This window comes from Narcine bancroftii, chromosome 7, assembly GCF_036971445.1.
Source record: "Narcine bancroftii isolate sNarBan1 chromosome 7, sNarBan1.hap1, whole genome shotgun sequence".
Lineage (NCBI taxonomy): Eukaryota > Metazoa > Chordata > Chondrichthyes > Torpediniformes > Narcinidae > Narcine > Narcine bancroftii.
The window spans coordinates 31543349-31566790 of NC_091475.1; the positions used below are offsets into that span (position 1 = coordinate 31543349).

The 23442-nt window shown below is 40.1% G+C and overlaps 1 protein-coding gene across 2 annotated transcripts; it reads left to right on the forward strand.

Moving 5' to 3' along the window:
• The first annotated feature begins 11921 nt into the window (after nt 1-11921).
• On the forward strand, nt 11922-22836 carry dynlt3 (dynein light chain Tctex-type 3). 2 transcript variants are annotated; one of them, XR_011341680.1, is made up of 6 exons: nt 11922-12043; nt 12662-12703; nt 13544-13667; nt 19634-19711; nt 21145-21276; nt 22446-22836. XR_011341680.1 is itself a non-coding variant. In XM_069889415.1 (6 exons), exons 1-5 carry the CDS (start codon nt 12017-12019, stop codon nt 21219-21221), a joined length of 348 nt encoding a protein of 115 aa, XP_069745516.1. In that variant the 5' UTR covers nt 11926-12016; the 3' UTR covers nt 21222-21255; nt 22446-22836. The 2 variants fall into 2 exon arrangements, 1 of the variants encoding a protein (XP_069745516.1); XM_069889415.1 differs by having other exon boundaries at nt 11926-12043; nt 21145-21255.
• Nucleotides 22837-23442: the final 606 nt, after the last annotated feature.

Consider the following 23442-nt stretch of genomic DNA (forward strand, 5'->3'; position numbering starts at 1 on the left):
GCTGTGGATATGTAATCTTTCTAAATTAGATCAGAAGTTGAAATGAAATTTGTACCAAAATGCTTTATTCCAAATATCTCTCCATCCCATCCCATCCCTCTCCCCCTCTCTGCCTCCTCCTCCTCGCCATCTATCTACCTCTAAAAATGGTGAACAAATGGGAAATATTCATATTTCAAACACTGAAGGTAAACACAGGAGTGAAGCAAGCAATAAAATGGCATAAGGTGTAATGATCTTCCTTGCAAGAAGTTTTAAATATAGGCTTAGAGATGGCTTTCTACTGTTATACAGAGTCTTGATGGGTCCATACATAGTGTCTCCTTACTTAAAAGGGAATGCAATAGCGATAGACCTTGCTGCGGCTCCTCCAGTATTTTACAGGAATGGCCAATCTACCTGCGTCAGCCCAAGTACTTATTAGTTATTGCAATTTTATATTGGAAGGATTATCAACAACATCGTTCTGTGTAGACTTTCCAGCTTAAAGAGAAATCCTCCATCTTTTTTCCATCAACAAGGAGCTTCAAGACCTACCTTATCGTCATAACTATTGCCCCTGCTGAGTTCAGCAAACATGGCATTTATTAGTGAACAAACTGATAAGTTTTGATGTTTAGATGGTTATGTAGTGGCTCACTGAAAGCTTAATCGAACCAGTTCGGGAGGTTCCGAGTGATGTCATTTGGAATGCGCGGGGATTAAAAAAGCTGCGTGTGACTGTTTGAACAAACAACTTTTACTGAACTTTGACTCGACTATGTCTGATCATTTTCTTGTTCTTCATTTCGCATTGCGACACACTTGCTACATTGGTGACCCCAATGGGCCCAAACAGATTTTGGACCCAACATGAACAACGCAGTGGTTTCACTCAAACTGACGGCCTTTTAGATTACTCAACCTGGTTTTGGTCTGTAAACTTATTAATCTAATTCATGCAGCTCAAGGAAATAAGAAAACAATGGTGGCTGTTGCCTTAGACGCAGAAAAAGCCTTTGACAGGGTATAGTGGAACTACTTATTTCAGGTATTACAAAAGTTCAATCTGCCAGAAAAATATATTAAAGCATTATATAATGGATATGTATCGAACCAATTCAAATTAAGTAGATCAACTAGGCAGGGATGTCCATTATCCCCCTCATTGTTCGCCTTACCAATAGAACCATTGGCAGAACTGATAAGAACAGAAAATAAAAGGGATAAAAATAAAGGAGAGGGAGTATAAAATCAGTTTATTTGCAGATGACATCATAGTGTACCTAACAGAACCAGAGATATCAATAAAAGAATTACATAAGAAATTGAAGGAATATGGAGAAATATCAGGGTACAAGGTCAACACAAATAAAAGTGAAGTGATGCCAATGAGTAACGTAGACTATACAGAATTTAAAAAAGAATCACCATTTAAATGGCAAGCACAAGCAATCCGATACCTAGGGATCAGGTTAGACAATAACTTAAGCCACTTGTACAAACTAAATTATCAGCCACTAATAAAGAAAGTGCAGGAAGACTTAGAACAATGGAAAGAACTACTGCTAACATTGATAGGGAGAGTGAACAGCATTAAAATGAATGTGTTCCCAAGGATACAATATTTATTTCAAACGTTACCAATTCCCTTAACAGAGAAATTATTTCATGAACTAAAGAGAATAATAAGGAAATTCTTGTGGAAAGGGGGGAAACCGAGGGTAGCGTTAGATAAATTAACAGAGAGGTATAACCAAGGTGGTTTGCAGTTACCAAACTTCAGAAATTATTATAGAGCCACACAATTAAGGTATTTATCAGATTTTTACCAGACAAGAGAAAAACCAGACTGGACTAAGATAAAACTAGATAAAATAGGGGAGAAGGTACCAGAACATATAACTTATAAGTGGGATGAAAAGCTGGTGCAATATAAAAGCTCACCAGTATTGCATCATTTACTTAATATATGGAAGAAGATCCATGTAGAAAGGAAAAAAAAACGAACTACCAAATACCAAAATTGTTATTGACGCAAAATCCGCTAATCCCTTTTACAATAGATAACATTTCCTTTACAGAATGGGAGAGAAAAGGAATCAAAAGAATAGAAAATTGTTTTTTGGGAAATAATTTATTAACATTTGAACAGTTGAAGGACAAATATGGAATAACTCATGGTACAGTGTTTGCATACCATCAACTGAAAGCTTATTTAAAGGATAAATTGGGAAACAGATTGAGATTACCAGAAGGAAGCAGCTTTGAATATGTGATTACAGACACAATGATAATTAAAAGATTTATAACAAATATGTACATTAAGCTGCAAAGTAAGGAAAATGAGGAAATAAGCTAATAAACCTAAACAAAAGAGGGAAAAGGATTTAAACATGAAGATAAAGAATGAAACATGGAAAAAGTTATGTTCTGGAACTATGAAGAATACAATAAACACAAGGTTACACATGATACAGTGTAATTGGTTACACAGGTTATGTATCACTCCTCAAAAATTAAAAGAATGGGATCCAACATTATCAGATAGGTGTTTTCACTGTAAGAAGGAAATGGGAACAACAATACATGCAATTTGGGCATGTATGAAAGTGAATACGTTTTGGGAAGAACTAAATCAGATATTAAAAAAAAGTACAAAAAATAACATACCAAAAAATCCAGAGATCTTTCTTTTAAATAACATAAGAAATAAAGAATTAGGCCTCAAGTTGGATAAAGTGCAAAAAAGATTTATTATGATAGCCTTAGCAGTAGCAAAAAAATGTATAATGTCAACTTGGAAAATGGAAGAGAGCCTGAGAATACAGCAATGGTACATGGAAATGAATAAATGTATTCCATTGCTTTGTGTGAAGACATTGTTTTATGGTTTTATTGTATTGTTTATGTTGAATATTTATTGCTTTTGGAGGGGGGTGGGAAGGGGGAGGAAGGGAAGGGGGAGGGAGGGAAGGGGGTAAAAGGGGGAAAATGCGATTGTGTGTATTTAATGAGAAACGTTTGTACATATTTTGGTTGTTATGGTTCACAGTGTGAAAAATTAAAAATTATAAAAAAAACCTTGTTTAGGTCAGGCAGGCTGAGGCGCAGTTCCATATTCTCAAGATAGAAGTGAACACAACTAAGTACTATCATGTGGTAAGCGTCTTCAACCAGGACACGGCCGGATGAGTAGTGGATTTCCTTCTGGACCCACCAACTCTTGGCAAGTACGAAGCCCTAAAAGGCCTCCTCCAGATTTATGGTCTCTTATGAGCTGCACGGCTCCTCCATATCGATGGCCTAGGGGACCACATCCCTTTGGAGTTAATGAACGACATATTGGCACTGGCAGACGGCCATAGGCCTTGCTTGCTCTTTGAGCAGTTGTTTTTAAAGCATATGCCAAAAGACATCTGATTTGTTGGCTGACGAGGATTTTCATAACCCTTGAACAGTGACCACCCATGCAGACATTCTGTGGCACGCGAAACAGCAAGGCCCACAGAAATTAGTGCTGCTTCACACCCAAAGGCCCAGGCTCCATGAGTTCCCACGAAAAGGAAGCACGCCCCCCCACCCCACCCCCCCCCCCCCCCCGGACAAGCATGACACCGTGACAATAGCTATAGCGGGGTCACAGTAACAATCTACTCTACATCTGGGGCAAATTCTCCCAGCACAAATTTCTAGTCAACACAGGTGCGGACGTTAGTGTCCTTCCTCCTTCAGGCTTTGACACCCGTACAAGGAGAACGAGTCCAGTGCTCATTGCGGTGAATAACAGTTTGATTCATATATATGGCACATGGAATATACCCCTGAAATTCAGTGACAATAACTTCACATGGAAGTTCATTCTTGCAGCTATGTCCTGGCTATTGCTGAGTGTCGACTTCCTCAAAACCCACTCATTGATGGTAGACTTAAAAGGGAGCCAGTTGGTGAACACCACAACATTCTATATTTTCCACCTTGGAAAAGCCAACTACCCACCCCGCACCTACACGCTGTGAAGTACTCGAACAACAAATTCACCAAACTTCTTGTGGAGTATCCAGACATTATCACTCCCCAGTTCTCCATTGCCACACCCAAGCATGGCATTGCGCACCACATCCTCATCCAAGGGGACCTTCCCCACATGCCCAGGCCAGACGCTCAGCAAGTTGCAGCTTGAAAAACAAGAGTTCCACAAAATGGAGGAACTTGGAATCATTCGCAGGTGTGATAGCCTGTGGGCTTCCCCGCTACACATGGTGCCCAAAGTCACGGGAACCTGGAGACCTTGCAGGGATTACAGGTGTCTTAATGATGCTACCACTGCAGACCGCTACCCTGTGCCCCATTAACAGTATTTTACTGCTAATCTTCATGGGGCCAGGATACTTTCTAAAATTGACCTGGTGCGTGGGTACCACCAAATGCTGTAAACCTGGAGGATGTGCCTAAGACCGCCATCATAACACCATTCAGCCTCTGAATTTTTGAGAATACCTTTTGGACTCAAAAATTCTGCACAAACATTCCAGAAACTGATGGACACAGTGGGGTGTAGCATGGGTTCCTTTTCACATACTTCGATGACATACTCATCGCCAGCCACTCCCACAAAGAGCACTTACAGCATCTGCATTTACTCTGCCACCGCCTACAGAAGTTCAGGCTAACTATGAACCCTGCCAAGTGCAAATTTAGGCAGTCCTCCAGTGAGTTCTTGGGACATCAGATCAGTAGCCGGGGTGTCGTTCCATTGCCTAGAAAGTTGGAAGCCATCATTAAATTAGCGAGACCTGATACCATCAAAGGACTCCAGGAACTTGAGGGGATGACCAATTTCTATCATTGCTTTCTACCAGCTTATATTATGAAACCCCTCTTCGACCTCATGTCCAGCGATGACAAAGAACTCGAGTGGACAGAGGAGATTATGGTAGCATTCCAGCAGATCAAAGACGCCCTAGTGAAGGCAACATTGCTGGTCCATCCACAAATGCTTGCACCAACCGCCTTAACGATAGACGTGTTCAACGTGGGTGGGATCTTGGAACAGTACACCAATGGACAATGGAAGCCTCTAGCGTTTTTAGTAGGTATCCCCACTCTCTGGAAACAAAATACAGCATATTCAATAAGGAACTGTTGAAGCTGTACCTAGCAATCAGATATTTCCACTATTTGTTGGAAGGCAGGATTCCTCTTCCACTATCTCCTTCCAGAGGGTGGTGCAGACATGACTTGTTCTTTGGCTGGATTTCTTCCATTTGTCACATCTTGTTTAGGGTATCGATGATAATGTTAAAACATCTGGTTTTCCATACTACAATTAAAGAAATTAGTTCGATTGCTTTAGGGATTTTGCACGTGTTCTGAAGTTCCATTGTAGAGTGGGTGTTGCCAGTGTGTTACAGCTTTTAATATGACATACCTCTTGTAAAAGTACAAACATAGCAGCTTGAAAGAACACCAAGAGAATTGCAGGGGGCAGTATATGCCAGTTTGTCTAGCCTTTTCTGACCTCACAAAAGACTTAGACTCCTTTAATTGAAAGATTGTGGAGCATCCCTCTCAAGTATGGCCATCTGCAGAAAATTTATCTTCAAAATGACATCTGCTTTATGATGGCGTACAAACTTATCTATAACCTTAACTATGAAGTACCCAATGGACATAATTTCAAAAAGGAACATTGTCATTCAAGATTGTACGATTCTCCAACAGTTTTGCTGATCTTCCCCACTATCTGGAGTGGGAAAAAAGTCATCCTCAATTGTGAGGGACTATCTAATAAGTATTCAAGCCTTAAATAAATAGATGAAAAGTTGAAACTCTACCAAGATCTTTAATGAAACTGGCTCTGAATTTCATTAAAGAACATTGCATAAAATCTTAAGTTTTTTTCCTTTACAATGAAGAATGGTTTGCATTGAATCCAACCCAAGAACAGCAATTATACATACTGCAGAATAAACCTCAAAATTTGCATAAGGGTGAAATATCAGATGTTATGTATTCTGAAGTGCTAAAACAGCTCGATACTATTTGTTTTGCAATGTGCAGAAAGGATTTAACCTCACATTATTAAATGGAGCTTCTTAACAATAGAAAATTGGAAAAGGCAGAGGTACAGGATATATTTCAGAAATGTGTACAATTTCAAACAAGCAGGAATATTTTTTTAAAATGACATATTCAGCAGCCTTGCATCAGCCAAAAAATGAATAAGCAAGAAGTATCACATGCATTAATTTGTACGTTAACAAATGAATAATATTAGGTCTGCTGACTTTAATCGATTTAGAGAAATGTTTTGTGAAATTTAATGTATAGAAATCTTTTAAAGAAATAAATACTGTTACATTTCAACTGAATCCATGGAGAACATCAATAAAATATAGAGCTGTACTGCACAGTGTTTAATGCAAGAAGGGGAGGAGGAAGATGTGACTGGTGGTGGAATCACAAAGTTCAGATTTATTGTCAGGGTACATATATGACATCACATACAATCCTGAGATTCTTTTTTCCTGCAGGCGAGGCAGAATTTCTACTTATCAGTTGAAAAGGTAGTATACAGAAGAGAGAAATACAAACAAACTGACTGCAATACAGAATTACCACTTAGTGGTAAAGCAAAATAAATGCTATATTCAACATACACATGCAACAAATAAAGAAATATAACAATTTGTGCAATATGGAGAGAAAAGAAAATCAATGAAGTGTGGAAGTAAGAGTCCTTAAATGAATCTCCAATTGACTTTGTTGTTGAGGAATCTGACGGTAGAGGGGTAGCAACTTTTCCTGAACCTGGTGGTGCAAATCTTGTGGCACCTGCAGCATACCTCTTTCCTGATGGTAGCAGCGAGAACAGAGTGAGTGCTAGGTGATGTGGTTCCTTGATGATTGCTCCTGCTTACTGACGGCAGCAATCCCTGCAGAAGAAAGAGGGAGGAGTGTCATTGCTTGTCAGGGAAAATATCACAGCTGTACTCAGCTAGGACAGACAAGTGGGCCATGACACACTGATTAGGAACCACTGATAGGGGAACATTTTGGGTCCAATGATCAAAATGCCATTAATTTCAAGTTAATGATGGACAAGGATAGATCTGGTCCTCAGGTTGAGAATCTAAATTGGGGAAAAGCCAATTTTGAGGAAATGAGAAAGAACCTAGAATGCATGAATTAGGACAAGCCATTTCTGTCAAGAATGTATTCGTTAAGTAGAAGGCGTTCAAAGGCGAAATTTTGAGAGTACAGAGTTTGTATGTTCCTGTCAGAATTAAAGGCAAAGTTAAACGGCCTAGGGAACCTTGGTTTTCAAGGGATATTGGAGATCTAGTTAAGAAGAGAGGTGCATAGCAGGAATAGGTAACAAGAAGCAAATTACTTGAGGAGAATTTTTAAAAGACAAGAAAAAACTTACAGAAATCAAGAGGGCTAAATGAAGACATGGGGTTGCTTTAACAGACCAGGTGAAGGAAAATCTTAAGGGTTTCTGCAGGTATATTAAGCGCAAAAGAATAGTAAGGGACTAAATTGGTCCCCTTGAAGATTAGAGTGGTTGGCTATGTATAGAGCCAATAGAGATGGGGGAGATCTTAAATGCTTTTTCTTTGCATCAGTATTCAGGAAACTGGGACAGAGTCTAGGGAAGCAAGAAAAGCAAGCATTGTGGTGCTGGAACCTATGCATATGAAAGAGGAAGAGGTACTTGCTGTCTTAAAGCAAATAAGGGTGGATAAATCCCCAAACCCTGACAAGATATTCCATTGGACCTTGAGGGAAGCTAGTTTAGAATTGTAGGGGGTCTGGCAGAAATATTTAAAATTCCCTAAGCCAAAGGTGTAGTTCTAGTGGATTGGAGGGTAACTCATATTGCTCTGTTGTTTAAAAAAGGCTCCAAAAGTAACCCAGGAAATTATAGGCCAGTGAGCTGATGTCAGTAGTAGGCAAATTATTGGAAGGTGTCCCAGGAGATCAGGTTCACAAGCATTTGGATAGCCAGGGACTGATTTTGAATAGCCAACATGGCTTTGTGCATGGCAGGTTGTGTTTAACCAATCTGATAGAGTTTTTGTGAGGAGGTTACTAGGAAAGTTGAAGGAAAGGCTGTAGATATTGTCTACATTGACTTTAGTAATGCCCTTGACCAGATCCCACAAAGGAGATTAGTCAGGAAGGTTCAGACCCTCTGTATTCATGGTGAGATAGTAAACTAGATTCAACATTGGCTATATGAGAGAAGTTAGAGAGTAGTAGTAGATGGTTGCTTCTCACACTGGAAGCTTGTGACTAATGGGATGCCTCAGGGATCATTTAAGGGACCAGCGTTGTTTGTCATCTGTTTCAATGATCTGGATGATAATGTGGTAAATTAGATGAATAAGTTTGCAGATGACATTAAGATTGGAGGTATAACAGACAGTAAGGACAGCTTCCAAACCTTGCATAGGAATCTGGACCAACTAGGAAAATGGGTTGAAAAATGGCAGATGAAATTTAATGAAGACAGGTGTGAGGTGCTGTATTTTGGAAGGACAAGCCAAGGTAAGACATGCACAGTAAATGATAAGGCACTGAGGAGTGCGGTAGAACAGAAGGATCTAGGAATCCAGATGCATAATTCGCTGAAAGTGGCATCACAGGTTGGAAGGCTTTTAGCATATTGGGCTTCATAATCAAAATATTGAGTTTAGGAGTTGGGATGCTATTGTAAAGTTGTAGAAGACATTGGTGAGGCCAAATTTGGAGTATTGTGTGTAGTCTTGGTCACCTAACTAGGAAAGATATCAATAAGATTAAAAGAGTGCAGAGAAGATCGATTAGAATGTTTCCGAGACTTCAGGAGCAGAGTTATAGGGAAAGTTTAAACAGGCTAGGACTTGATTCCCTGGAGTGTAGAAGAATGAGAGGAGATTTGATGAGGTATACAAAATTATGATAGCTAGATAGAGTAAATGTAGGTAGGCTTTTTCCACAGAGGGTAGGTAAAGATACAAAGCAAAGGACATGGGTTAAGAGTGAAAGGGGGAACATCAAAAGGCTAACATGGCCTGTTTCTGCTCCGTAAATGGTTATATGGTTATATAGGAAAAATTTGGACAGGGTCATGGATGGGAGAGGTATGAGGGCTATGAACTGAGAGCAGGTCAATGGGACAAGACAGAATAATAGTTTGGCACAGAGAAGAAGGGCCTGTTTTCTGTGCTGTAATGTTCAATGGTTCCATGTTCTTGATGGTGGTAATATCCTGGATTGTGTCCACTGTCTTTTGGGTATGGGTGTGCCTATACCAGTCCACGATGCAGCCAGTCAGCACACTTTTCACAACACACCTATAGAAATTTGCCAGAGTTTACAATGTCATACCAAACCTCTGCAGACTCCTGAGGAATTAGAGGTGCTGATGTGCTTTCTTCAAGATGCCATTAGTGTGTTGGGTCCAGGAAAGATCCTCTGAGATAGTGACTCCCAAGAACTTAAATTTGCTCACCCTCTCCAATTCTGATCCCCCAATGATCACTGGATCACACACTTCTGGTTTTCCTTTCCTAAAGTCAATAAACAGCTCATTGGTTTTGGCGACATTGAGTGCAAGGTTGTTGTTGGTGCACCATTCAGCCAAGTTTTCAATATCCCTCCTGTATGCTGACTCATCACCCCCTTTTATACAACCCACTACTGTGGAATTGTCAGTGAATTTGTAATGGTGTTGTTGTCATACCGAGCTACACTGTCATAAGTGTATAGCGATTAGAGCAGGGGGCCTAGGATACAGCCCTGTGGTGCTCCAGTACTGATGGAGGCCGTGGAGATGTTCTTACCAACCCTCACTGATTGTGGTCTGGAAGTAATGAAATCAGGATCCAATTACACAGTGGGGTATTGTGGCCCAGGTCACTGATCAATTTTGAGGGGATGGTGGTGTTGAGTGCCGAATTGTAGTTGATAAAAGCATCTGATGTATGCATCTTTGCTGTCCAGATGTTCCATAGTTTTGTGTAGAGCCAGCAAGATAGCATCTGCCATAGACCTGTTGTATGGATCCATGTCACTGCTCAGACAGGAGCTGATACAGTATGCTTCAGCACCAGGCTTTTAAAACACCATCACTATGGTGTAAGTGCCACTGACTGATAGAAATTTAGGCAGGTTACCATATCCTTTTTGGGCATCGGTATGATTGATGCCTGTTTGAAACAGGTGGGTAACACACCCTGCCAGAGTGAGACGTTTAAGATATCTATGAATATGTTGGTAAGTTGGTCAGCATTGATTTTTAATACTCTGTCCGAACTGGATGCTTTCCTCAGATTCACTCTACTGAAGATAGCCCGCACATCATCGTCGGATATGGACAGAAAAGGATCATCAGGGGACATGGTGGTTCTTCCTTTTCTTGTGGTCAAATCAGGGAGAGAAAGCATTGAGTTCATCTGGGAATGAAGCTTTGCTGTCTACTATTGCTCCAGATTTGGTTTTTCAGTAAGTTATGTCAGTTAGGCCCTGCCACAATGGTCAGGTACACTTTGTTGATTTCATTTACGTCAGAAATTCTACTTCGCCAGGGAGATGTCTTTCCATAAGTCGTACCTGCTTCTTCTGTACTGATCTAGCTCTTAGCAGGTTCCAGATTTCATTGTTCATCCAGGCCTTTTGAATGGGGAAAACCCTGAATGATTTGGTGGGGACACGCTCATCCACAGCTGTTTTGATGGTCTGTGACAGCCATTCAGATCCTCAGCCGAGCTCCTGAACACAACCCAATTTGCTAACTTGAGACAGTCCTGCAACTGTTCTTCAGCCTCGTGCAACCACTTTCTGGCTGTTCTCTGGAGCCTCTCTTTTCAGGCTCTGTCTGTTGGATCAGGTTGAAAATCTCAAAGGATTTAAAGCAATGGCTGGTGCGGTGCAGTGCTCTCTCTGTTCTCTCCTGGGGGAGAGAGTGCGAGAGCAGATGTGGGAAATAGAAGAAATCCAATTGAGAGCTCCATCCATTATGCCAGTAGGGAAGCCATATTCCACATTTCTGAGGTGTCACCTTAGAATGACTTATTAATGGAACAAATAAAACATCAAACAGGCCCTTTGGTGCACAATGCTGTGCTGGCCTAATATAAACCTACTCCACAATCAAAATGGCCCTTCCCACCCTCAGTCCATAATCCCCCATTTTCTTACATCCACATAAACTACCCCGGCAGTGCATACCAGGTACACACCACTCTCCGTGTCAAAAGCTACCCAGAACATTTTCCAAAACTTTCTTCCAATGACCCAAACTGGATGTCCTATGGTATTGGCAATTGGTGCCTTTGAAGATAAATGGGGCTGTCCATTCCGTTTATGCCTCTCTCATAAACTTATTCACATGACATTTAAAACTTTAGTAAAGTTCTACAAACGTGTACTTGGAAGTTGTGCTGAATGATTGCATCACAGCCTGGTATGTGACTGAAATCACCCCAGATCACACCATAGACAAAAGGTTTTCTAAAAAATACATATCCTTTGTTGGATGTGATCTGTGGCCAGTGAAGAAGAGATCCAAACTCACACTCACCAGATATCAACATAGTTCTAAAATCCTTTTCATTCTGTTAATAGGTACACCTATCTTGACATAGCCTAATTTGCATGGATTAAACTCAATTCTGGTTCTCACATTTGCTTAATTGGGATAATGCTCCTCTAATACACACAGACCAACGCCACTGAAGGTATTTAAACTGAAATTCATGAAGCTGTGTTCCCAATGACCTTTTCTGCAATCACTTTCTTCACAAAGTAATCCAGATGCCCTCCTAGCACCACCATACAACGTTGATGAGGTTCAGCTGCCTTGTTTCATTGCAGATTTCTCCACATCCAGGAGATGACGCAATTGTGCCCCCTGCCACTCCATTGTCGTTGCTCGGACCGGCCGCTGGGTGGCGCCGCGGCTCTCAGACTGACGTCATTGCTTGTCTATTGCAGCCAGAGTCGGGGTGGGTGACGGACGGACGCGTGGAGCCGCCAGGGAGCAGGGATGGACGACTTCCAGACCACTGAGGAGGTGAGGAGGGCGGCTCGACGTGTACGTCGTTGGATAACTTGTTACCGTGGCGGGGTTTCCAATTGAAGCCAGTGGGCGGTCCTGGGCCCTTCCTTAAGTTGAGTTCACACCCAGCTGTTCCCCTACTGAACATCGCCTCTCCCGCTGCCCCCCCCCCCCCGGCACCGCTCACCCCACCTCTCCCTGGCTCTTCTCCTTCCCCCCCCCACCCGGTATTGCCCGCCCTCACCTCTCCCTTGGGCTCACTTGCCCCGCCCCTCCCTGGTACTGCCCATCCCCTCCTTGGTACTGCCCCTGGCACCATTTGCCCCCTCCCTGGCACTGCTTGCACCCCTCCCTGGCACTGCTCCACTCCACTCTGGCACTGTCCTCCCCCTCCCTCACTGACCCCTAGCAACATGCCCCCTCCTTAGCACTGTTTGCTCCCTTCCTGAAACCGCTGGGACCCACCACTCTCCCTGGTGCCACTGGAACCCACCACTCTCCCTGGCACCACTCATCCCCCCCACCCCCCCAGGTACTGCTCTCCCAGCACCACGAGCTCCCACCTGCAAAGGCTAATTTGGTTTCTGGGAATGTGAACATTTTCTATGTGTTAATTGAGATGTTTATTTTCAGATTGCATTAAATGTGGATGAAGCCAGCAATGTTGTCAAAGAGGTAGGTTTGTTTCAGTCATTTTTCTTTGTAAAGGCAGGATCAGGCCTTCCACTGCAGGACAGCCAAAATGTCCCTTTTCTTTAATAAATCTGGATTTCCCCTCACTGTTACATTCTCTATTTTTCAGATTTCTGCCTTACCTCACCTTTCCCCCTCACCCCCACCCAAAGAAGAAGTACAGTTCTTCTGGTCCTCACTTTTGACACATCTACTGACAGTTCACCCACACCCTACCACCAGCCACAGCTTCCCATCTCCAGCCTGTCCATTTTTTTTTGCAGCTGTAATGTAAGTCACTCTGTGATTCCTCGGTCTGTTCTTTCTTCCCTATCCACCCCTTCCATCCCTTTTGTAACTTCCCACTGTAGCCACAGAAAATGTAAAACCTGTCCCCACATCTCCTCCGTCACATCCATGCAGGCCCATAGGCAGATCTTCCAGGTAAGGCAGAGCTTTACATGCACATCATCCCACCTAATCTGCATTCAGTGTCCCCAGTGTGGTCTCCTCTCCATCAGTGAGACCAAATACAAATTAGGTGATCACTGAACACAAATGCTCAGGCTGGAAATGTGGTCTGGCTGTTGTTTTCTATGGATGCTGAGTTCCTCTGGCAAATTTTAGTATATTATCCTAGTTATTGAGCATCTGCATACTGGTTTTATTTAAACAATTCCTAAACAAGTGTTGTTATCTACATTTAGTGTTATGTTATCTACATTTAGTGTTACTGTCTATTGTCCTCTTGTTTATTTTTATTTTTTCTGCTTGAAATGTAATAATTAGCCATGCATATAACATTGGCAGTATTCCTGTTTATTTTGTAAATCTTAATTTCAGTGCATCGAGAATATTGTTGGAGGGGTTGATTATAATCACAGCAAGATAAATCAATGGACTGCTGCTATAGTTGAACAATCCCTGATGCATTTGGTTAAAATGGGAAAACCATTTAAATATATTGGTAAGTGTTCTGTGATTATATAATAGACTGTGTAATGAGGGCATTGTTAGTAAATATAATTATTGACTTTCCTAAAAAATATAGTGTTGATACAGGGTGAGGAACCCCCTTGACCTGATGTGAAGTTGACCTTGTAATTCTGGAAAGACAGACACCAGAATGTTTTCTTCCCAAATTTTGAGTAAATGACATTATCACTTAAGAAAGAAATTTACTGTGACTTTTTAAGGATGTAACAAAAGCAGTGGGTAAAGGGGGTTTGGTAGATGTGTATTTGAATTTCCAGGTGTTTGATAAGGTGCAGGATAAACACCGGCACGGTTAACATAGTGGTTAGTGCCACACTATCTCGGCTGCACCATTTCATCAGATGCAAGGATCGACAATGAGATAGACAACAGACTCGCCAAGGCAAATAGCGCCTTTGGAAGACTACACAAAAGAGTCTGGAAAAACAACCAACTGAAAAACCTCACAAAGATAAGCGTATACAGAGCCGTTGTCATACCCACACTCCTGTTCGGCTCCGAATCATGGGTCCTCTACCGGCACCACCTACGGCTCCTAGAACACTTCCACCAGCGTTGTCTCCGCTCCATCCTCAACATCCATTGGAGCGCTTACACCCCTAACGTCGAAGTACTCGAGATGGCAGAGGTCGACAGCATCGAGTCCACGCTGCTGAAGATCCAGCTGCACTGGATGGGTCACGTCTCCAGAATGGAGGACCATCGCCTTCCCAAGATCGTGTTATATGGCGAGCTCTCCACTGGCCACCGTGACAGAGGTGCACCAAAGAAAAGGTACAAGGACTGCCTAAAGAAATCTCTTGGTGCCTGCCACATTGACCATCGCCAGTGGGCTGATAACGCCTCAAACCGTGCATCTTGGCGCCTCACAGTTTGGCGGGCAGCAACCTCCTTTGAAGAAGACCGCAGAGCCCACCTCACTGACAAAAGGCAAAGGAGGAAAAACCCAACACCCAACCCCAACCAACCAATTTTCCCTTGCAACCGCTGCAATCGTGTCTGCCTGTCCCGCATCGGACTTGTCAGCCACAAACGAGCCTGCAGCTGACGTGGACTTTTTACCCCCTCCATAAATCTTCGTCCGCGAAGCCAAGCCAAAGAAGAAAAGATTATAGGGCCAGCGACTGATGTTTGAATTTGGTACTGTAAGGAGTTTGCATGTTTTTCGTGTCTGTATGGGTTTCCTCCACCCTCCAACACGTATAGGGTGGTAGGATAATTTGGGTGTAATTTGGCAGCATGAGTTAAATGGCTGGAATCAGCTTCTATCATGCTATAAATATACCTGAAGTTGGGGGTTACTTATTAGCATGGTTAGAAGATTGGTTAACCAAAAGAAGGCAGAGGGTTGGGATAAATGGATGTTTCTCTGGTCACCAATCTGTATGTGGGGTGCTGGAGTGATTGGTGATGGGCTTGCAAAACTGTTCACGATGTATGTTAATGATTTGGAGCAGTGTAAGTTTGCCTAATGACACTATTTGAGTGTAGCGGACACAGTCTGCAGAGAGATATAGATGGTGAAGTGAGTGGACAAGGTTCTGGCAGACGGAGTGTTGGTAAATGCAAGGTCTACTTAGGAAGAAAAATAGTAGATTGGATAAATGGTGAAAAATTGCAGGATGCTGTTGTGCAGAGAGATGGGAGTGCTTGAGCATGAATCACAAATGGTTGGTTTACAGGTGCAACAGGTAATCAAGGCAAATTGAATGTTGACCACTGCTAGAGGGATTGAATTTTAAAGCAGATAAGTTCTGCTACAACTGTACAGACCATGGATGAGGACACACAAATATTTCTGGTTCATGACTTTATAGTATATTTAACAGAACCAGAAATATCAATAAAAGAATTACACAAGAAATTGAAGGAATATGGAGAAGTATCGGGGTACAAAATCAACGCAAACAAAAGTGAAGCAATGCCAATGAATAATGCGGATTTCACAAAGTTTAAAAAAAGAATCACCATTTAGATGGTAAACACAAGCAATTCGATATATAGGTATACAACTAGATAATAATGTAGGCCATCTATACAAACTAAATTATCAGCCATTAATGAAGAAATTACAAGATGACTTGGAACATTGGAAAGATTTACCACTAACACTGATAGGAAGGGTAAATTGCATTAAAATGAATATCTTCCCAAGGATACAATACCTATTTCAATCATTACCAATTCACCTAACAGAGAAATTCTTCAAGGAGCTAAAGAAAATAATAAGGAAATTCTTATGGAAAGGGGGGGAAACCGAGGATAGCACTCGATAAATTAACAGAATGGTACAAACAAGGGGACTTACAGCTACCAAACTTTAAGAATTATTATAGAGCAGCACAATTAAGATACCTATCACATTTTTATCAAACAAGGGAAAAACCAGATTGGATCAGATTAGAGCTAGATAAAATGGGGGAGAAGGTACCTGAACATCTACTATATAAGTGGGATGAAAAGCTGGTGCAACATAGGAATTCACCAGTACTGCACCATCTGCTCAACATTTAGAAGAAGATTCATGTAGAAAGGAATAAAACAAATTATCAACTACCAAAACTAATATTGATGCAAAATCAACTAATCCCTTTTACAATAGATAACCTTTCCTTTAGAGAATGGGAGAGAAAAGGGATCAAAAGAATAGAAAATTGTTTTTCGGGAAATGAATTATTATCTTTTGAATAAATGAAGGACAAATATGGTATAACTCACAGTACAATGTTTGCATACCACCAACTGAAAACCTACTTGAAGGACAAATTGGGAAGCAGGCTGAGGTTACCAGAAGGAAGCAATTTTGAATATGTGATTACAGACACAATGATAATTAAAAGATTTATAACAAACATGTACATCAAACTGCAAGAGAAAGAGAATGAGGAAACGAGCTGTAAACCCAAACAAAAATGGGAAGAAGATCTCAACATAAAGATAAAGAATGAAACATGGGAAAAGCTATGCTCCGGAACTATGAGAAATGCAATAAACACGAGGTTACACATGATACAATATAATTGGTTACACAGGCTATACACCACGCCCCAAAAGTTAAATAAATGGGACCCAACAGTATCAGACAGATGTTTTCACTGTAAGAAGGAAACGGGAACAACAGTACATGCAGTTTGGGCAAAAGTTTTGGGAAGATCTAAACCAGGTATTAAATAAAATCACAAAAAGCAACATACCAAAAAAATCCAGAGATCATTCTTCTAAGTAATATAAGAAGTAAAGAACTTGGACTCGATTTGGATGGAGCACAAAAAAAGATTTATTATGATAGCCTTAGCTGTAGCAAAAAAATGTATTATGTCAACCTGGAAATTAGAAGACAGCCTGAGAATATAGCAATGGTACATAGAAATGAATAAATGTATTCCATTGGAAAAAATAACATATAATTTAAGAAATAACATCACAGTATTCGAACAAATTTGGGAACCGTACATGGAATGGAACACAATAGAGAAGTCCTACTGCGGACCTCCACCACCTAAAATGACAGAAGGAGAAGAAGATGAAGTGAGCTGGCCCGGTGTGTAAGAGTAGTTGACACAAATTTCTTGTTTATTTTCATTGTGTGATGACATTGTTTAGTGGGTTTGGTGTATCGTATATGTTGAACGTTGAGTGAGTGGGGAGGGGGGGTGAAGGAGGGAGGGAAGGGAGGGGGGAAAAAGGGAAGAAAATGACTGTGTATATTCAAGAGGGAAATGTTTGAGTGTATTTTGGTCAGTATGATTCATAGTGTGAAAAATAAAAATTAAAAAAAAAATAATTCTGGTCTCATTTGAAAAAGAAGACGATGGCCTTGGAGATGGTGTAGAGAAGGTTCACCGGATTGATTCTAGAGATGAGGGGGTTAGCCTGTGAGGAGAGATTAAGTCACCAGGAACTATACTTGCTGGAAGTTAGAAGAATGAGAGAGGATCTTGTAGAAACATGCAAAATTATGAAAGGATTAGAAACACTAGAAGCAGGAAAGTTGTTTCCACTGGTAGATGAGACTGGGAATAGGGAACATGGCCTCAAGAACCAGGAGAGTAGAATGAAAACAAATGCAGAGGAACTGGTTCTTCCAGAGAAAAATAGATCTGTGGAAGCAGTAGAGGCCGCTTCATTAAATACATTTAAGATGATTTTTGCATATAGATAAATTATGGGTGATGGGGAAAAGACAGGTAAATGGAGTGGAGTCCATGACCAGAGTATTGAATGGTGGAACAGGTTTGACAGGCCAGATGGCCTATTCCTAAAGCTTTTTAATATTTTGGCTGAATCGATAAGGTAGGAAGCATTGTTTATTGTGTTTTGGTAAGACATTTGATTTGTATTGAATTTCTAGCTGATGAGATTAGCAATTTTATTGCAATTGATCAGTTTGGATAAGATTTTTTAAGGATTTCCACATAGTTTGAGATTTATTTTCTTCTAACAATTCATTGTCTTGTCCTGTAGAAGTTTTTAAAATATTTCTATCCATAATTCATATTGATATTGACTTTGGAAATGAGTTCCATGCTACAATTTATGCAAAATATAAATAATGTAAATTTTCAAAGCTTTTAATGCTAACTTACCTATGAATTTTAAATGAACTGTAGTCAACATTATTCTTAGCAATGGCTTGGGGTGAAGTATTCTTGTCACGATTAACTTCACAGATTATGGGTCAGAACTTGCTGCTGGGGGCAGCCATTTGTGCTGTTCTGGTAAATCTGAGCATGCGTAGATCCGAATCAGAATTTATGAACGTCACAAAATTGTTTTGCAGTAGCATCATTGGGCAAATATTTTGATAAAACCACCTTACAAAATAAAGAAAATAGTGCAAGAAAAAGTAAGACAAAGTGAGGTCGTGTCTGTGGTTCATTGTTCATTCAGAAATCTGAATGGCAGTGGGGAATAAGCTGTCCTTGTCCACAGGTGCTCATCTTCAGGCTCCTGTACCTTTATCCCAATGGTAGCAGAATGAAGAGGGCATGACCTGGGTGGTGGGGGTCCTTGTGGATAGAGACTACTTCCTCAAGAGGCCTCCTCTTGTAGATGTCCTCAATGGAGTGAAGACTGGTGCCTGTGATGTCGCAGACAGAGGTAGCAACCCTCTGGAGGTTTTTTTCCCTGTCCTGAGCATTGGCATCTCCATACCAGACAGTGATGCAACCAGACAGAATGCTCTCCACAGAATACCAGATTCCCTACTATTAACTGAAACATCCAAGCTGTTAATAGTGCCTCATCATGGCAATTACTCGGTGCATGTGTTGTATTGGTGCCAATGCAAATCCTGCACATGAAAAAGTGGAAAAGCAAAAAAAAAATGCAAAATATTGCCTTACTACAAAATCTCAGACACTAAGAAACATGGAAAAGTTTTTTTTTTAAAGTTAAGCAATTTAACACAATGCAATGTTTGCTCTAAATGATCATAGAAATAAAGTAAGCCTTTTGGCCCACCATGTACATGTTGACCATAAAGGATCTATGAACGCTAATCTCATTTTCCAGCATTCAGCCCATGGCTGCTTATCTCAATGATTCAAATACGCCTCAAGATATTTAAATGATACTTCATTCCAAAATTAACAAATTGTCTTGCTTTCTTGCAATTTTCTACTTTGTATGTGAATAAACAGTTTCTTCTCCCACATAAATCCTGGTTTTGTGGGCAGACCCAGTATAAATGTTGGGAAACTGGCCCAAATCCATGCTCGACCTTCAGTTATTAAACCAATGTTAGTTGTTCCAGAAGAGCATCCAATCTGCTTTGATGCAATCATCAATAAATATTATAGCCTGAGAATAAAAAAAGAATCATCAAGGTGTCATCATCTTGGTTTTTAAACATCACATTCCCAACATGATGTTTCTCACTTTGTCAAAATGTTTCTTGTAACAAAGTTAATGAAATTCTAAGTTTTTTCATTTTAGTGACCTGTGCAGTAATGCAGAAAAGTGGGGCTGGACTCCATACAGCCAGTTCTTGTTACTGGGACAACAGTACGGATGGTAAGTCTTTCTGTCTCGACGTTGCATTTTTGTTACAAATATGGACCAACATTAAATGTTGAAAGAGGAATTGGTACCATGGTCACTTAACACTTGCACCTCATTGATTTGCTGAAAGAAATATATTGGCATGAATATATAAGAAACAGAATAAATAAACAATTTTCTAGTTGGAAAGCAATAACTATTGGAGTGCCACATGATTAGTGCTCGAGCTTCAAATATTTTACACACAAGGTAAGTTTCTCTTTTACTTATCCTGACACATCCCTTCATCCAAATGCTTTGATGGAATTATATCCTTGGAAGATTTACTCAAACATTTATCAGATATTACAGAAATATTTAACCTGTTGAATTATGAAGATTTTTCTTATCATGACTGGGTTGAACAGTTTTAGAAAGTGATAGAAGATCAGCAAAGTTTAATATTTCTACTTCTCCCTTAATCTTATGTGCCTGTCCAAATGTTTACTTTCTGTGATATGATTTATAAAAAGAATTACGATTAGTATTTATTACTTTTTAAAATGCTGCTCGCCTGCTTGATGACTTCACTATTCTTGGATTGTTGGAAGTTCCAGATAGTTACTGATTCCATCTGCATTGAATTCGTCCATCGTTATTGAATGAAGATCTACCGGGACCAATGCCTGAAGAGGGCGCACAAAATCAGTGAACCGGTGCGGACTCGAAAGGCCAACATGGCCTGTTGCCGCTCCGTAAATGGTTATATGGTTAAGGTGTGAATGCAAGCAAGAGAATATATTGCAGGGAAATGGGAGGTGGCTGGGGAGCCCATATGAGCCAGCATGGAATCGACGAATCAAATGTTTTGGGGGTTTTTTTTGCAGTCAACATTGACTGCAATGTACTTTATAATTTGAAGAGAGGGTTGGGGATGAGAAAACTGATATTTGGAGAGTATTTGGAGTTGAAAACTTCATCATAGCCTTAACTTCTGCCAATGTCCACAAAGATATAAATGGGAAAATAGATAATGGTTGTTGATTAGGGATCGGCAAACTTTTTAAACCATCGACCTCCTCATGGAATCCTTGATCTCTCATCGACCCCCCACCCCCAAGAATGTAAAATAAATAAATAGATAGATAGATATTACCAATGATTTATTGACCCCTTGGATAGTTCCATTGACCCCCAGGGGTCAATATAGACCACTTTGCTGACCCCTGGTCTAGATTATAATGTTTTTATGTACCTTTGTTTTACATTTGATAGTTAGTGGTGAATTTGTAAGTTTATAATGAATTAATGTATCACTTAGAAAACAAAACAACCAATTTAAGATGAAATAATTCCATTAAATTGCTATATTACTGCAGAATGTCAGTTTGTGGTCTCTTATGAGAGGCCTGGTGAGGCTCTCTGTGCAAAAACATTGGACAGAAATATATTGTTTACTTTTGCAGGAAGCTGTACTGTGAGATGGGAAAACAGGACCATGTATTGTGTCGTCAGCGTGTTTGCTGTCAGCATTATGCTGTGACGTACGAGAGATTTGTGTGCATCGCCATTCCTAAGTAACAATTCTTAAACAAGATGTATATATATATATATTTATATAACAAGGGCAAGATGGATGGCTCATATGCATTTTGTGATTAAGTTGTAGTATACATTTGAGTATGAATTAAAAAGCCACATCCAATTTTGTAGGGCAATATCTTACTTAATTTGTGTTTGTAATGGATTTGTGACTCTCATTGATGAAGATATTGTGACCAGATGAGGATTTTATTTGTAATACATCAGAAATTGGCTATGAAAGTGTGGAGACTTTATATTATAAAGCATCACAAATTTTCATAATTTTTTTGTTATTTTGGAGATTGTGTTGTGCAGTATTTTAATTGTTAGTTGAACAGGTCAATGCAAGTTATATTCTCCTGCATATAACAAGCAGTACACCACAGGAATAGATCCAATGGCTGTGCTGAATACGGGGCCAAATTAAGCCATATATTTTCTGCCTGCACATGATACATTCGCTGCATATTCATGTCTATCTAAAAGCCTTTTAAATGCTACTATCATATCTGGTTCCATCACTTGGCTAGAAAGCCTGTTCCATCTCTGCCCAGCTTTCCTCCTTTCACCTTAATGCGTGTACACTGGCATGTGACACCCTTACCCTGTGGTAAAAATCTTACTCTCTTCCTAGCCTATTTCCTCTCATAACTTGTATCAGATCTCCCCTCAGCCTCTGTTCCAGAGAAAGCAATACATATTTGCCCAACAGGATTCCTTGACTCCTTGTAGGTCATGCATGATAATCCAGGCAATATCCTGGTGTATCTCTTCCGTACCCATTCTAAAATCTTCACATTCTTCTTGTAATCGGGGAACCAGAATTGCGCACAATTTTTTGAAGTCAAACATGTCATTCACCTTTACAATCCTATTTACTTGTTTGTCTCTATTAATTGACTTTCATATTTATTAACCTATTGAATTGTAAATTTGTATTTTTAAGGATCGATTTTAAAATTGTGTATTTAGAGTATGTTTCCACAAAATTTAACAATCAATGTTTCCACAAAATTTAACAATTTTTTGAGTATTGCAATGATTGCTGAGTGTTTATGACAAAGAATGAGGTGATTTCATATTTCTGACTGATAATCCAAGACTTGTTATTTGAATTCATTAGGTATTACATTGCACAAAATAACTAAACTAAATCTGGATACTGTTTTCATTTTGTCTGTAGGAAACTTCATTGAGGAATTTTGCAAGTCTGGGAAAGAGAAAAATAATTTCTGATGAAAGATCAACCAAAAAGCTAATTTTCTCTCCCCAGAAACTACCTAACTGGCTGAATGAACTTCTGTTTTCTGTAAATATGAGAGACAGATGGTCACTTCTTGCTTGTGTACTACAATTTGTCAAAATTAACCTGACACTCTTAATAGTCATATGCAAGAATGTAAATCTAGTTTGCACAAAAATCCTGTAGTAATTTATTATTATTAAGATGGCAAATTATTTTAACAATTACCCTGTTAATATGGTCAAAAGCAGAATTATGAATGAATAGTTATTTTGATCCTTAAATCTTGCCTGATCCATCATGGAATTAATAAAATTGGATGTTTACCTTTGCCATTTGATTCCTTTGCTTTATTGTCTGATTATCTGATTTGTCTTTTAACTATCCAACAGATGTTTAAAAAAACTTATTTTCTGTCACTGGTGGCATCCCAGCAGTCATTAGCCCTTTTTCCACTGGCATCCCAGTTAATTAGCTGAGCAGTGTCCCGGGATAGGAAGCCCTTTGTGCTGTCTCCAATGGGCCACCTTTACCTGGGACACTGACTGATTTTCCACTGAACACACTCCTGCCCAGGGATTGAAGTGCTCTACCTTCAAATGGAAATGGGTGACTTTCTGCTGTCCTTTTTCTACTTGTTTAATCAGCACGCCGGCATTAGCTGATGCTGTGGATATGAGTAGAGGTAGAGGCCATCAATCTCCGGTGTGAAATGATGTCATTTAGCGCTGGTATGCTTACTGTTTTCTTTTTCCACTGAGCTCTGTCCCAGTTAATTCCCCATTAATTCCTGGGACAATGTGCCAGGGGAAAAGGGGATACTGATGTTGCGAAGAGCTCTTCTAGATTGACAATCTAAAGATGTGTAATGATAACTTTTGAGGGACAAAAATAAAAAAAGCTAATATTGTAATTCAGTGATATCTTTGGTTCTAAA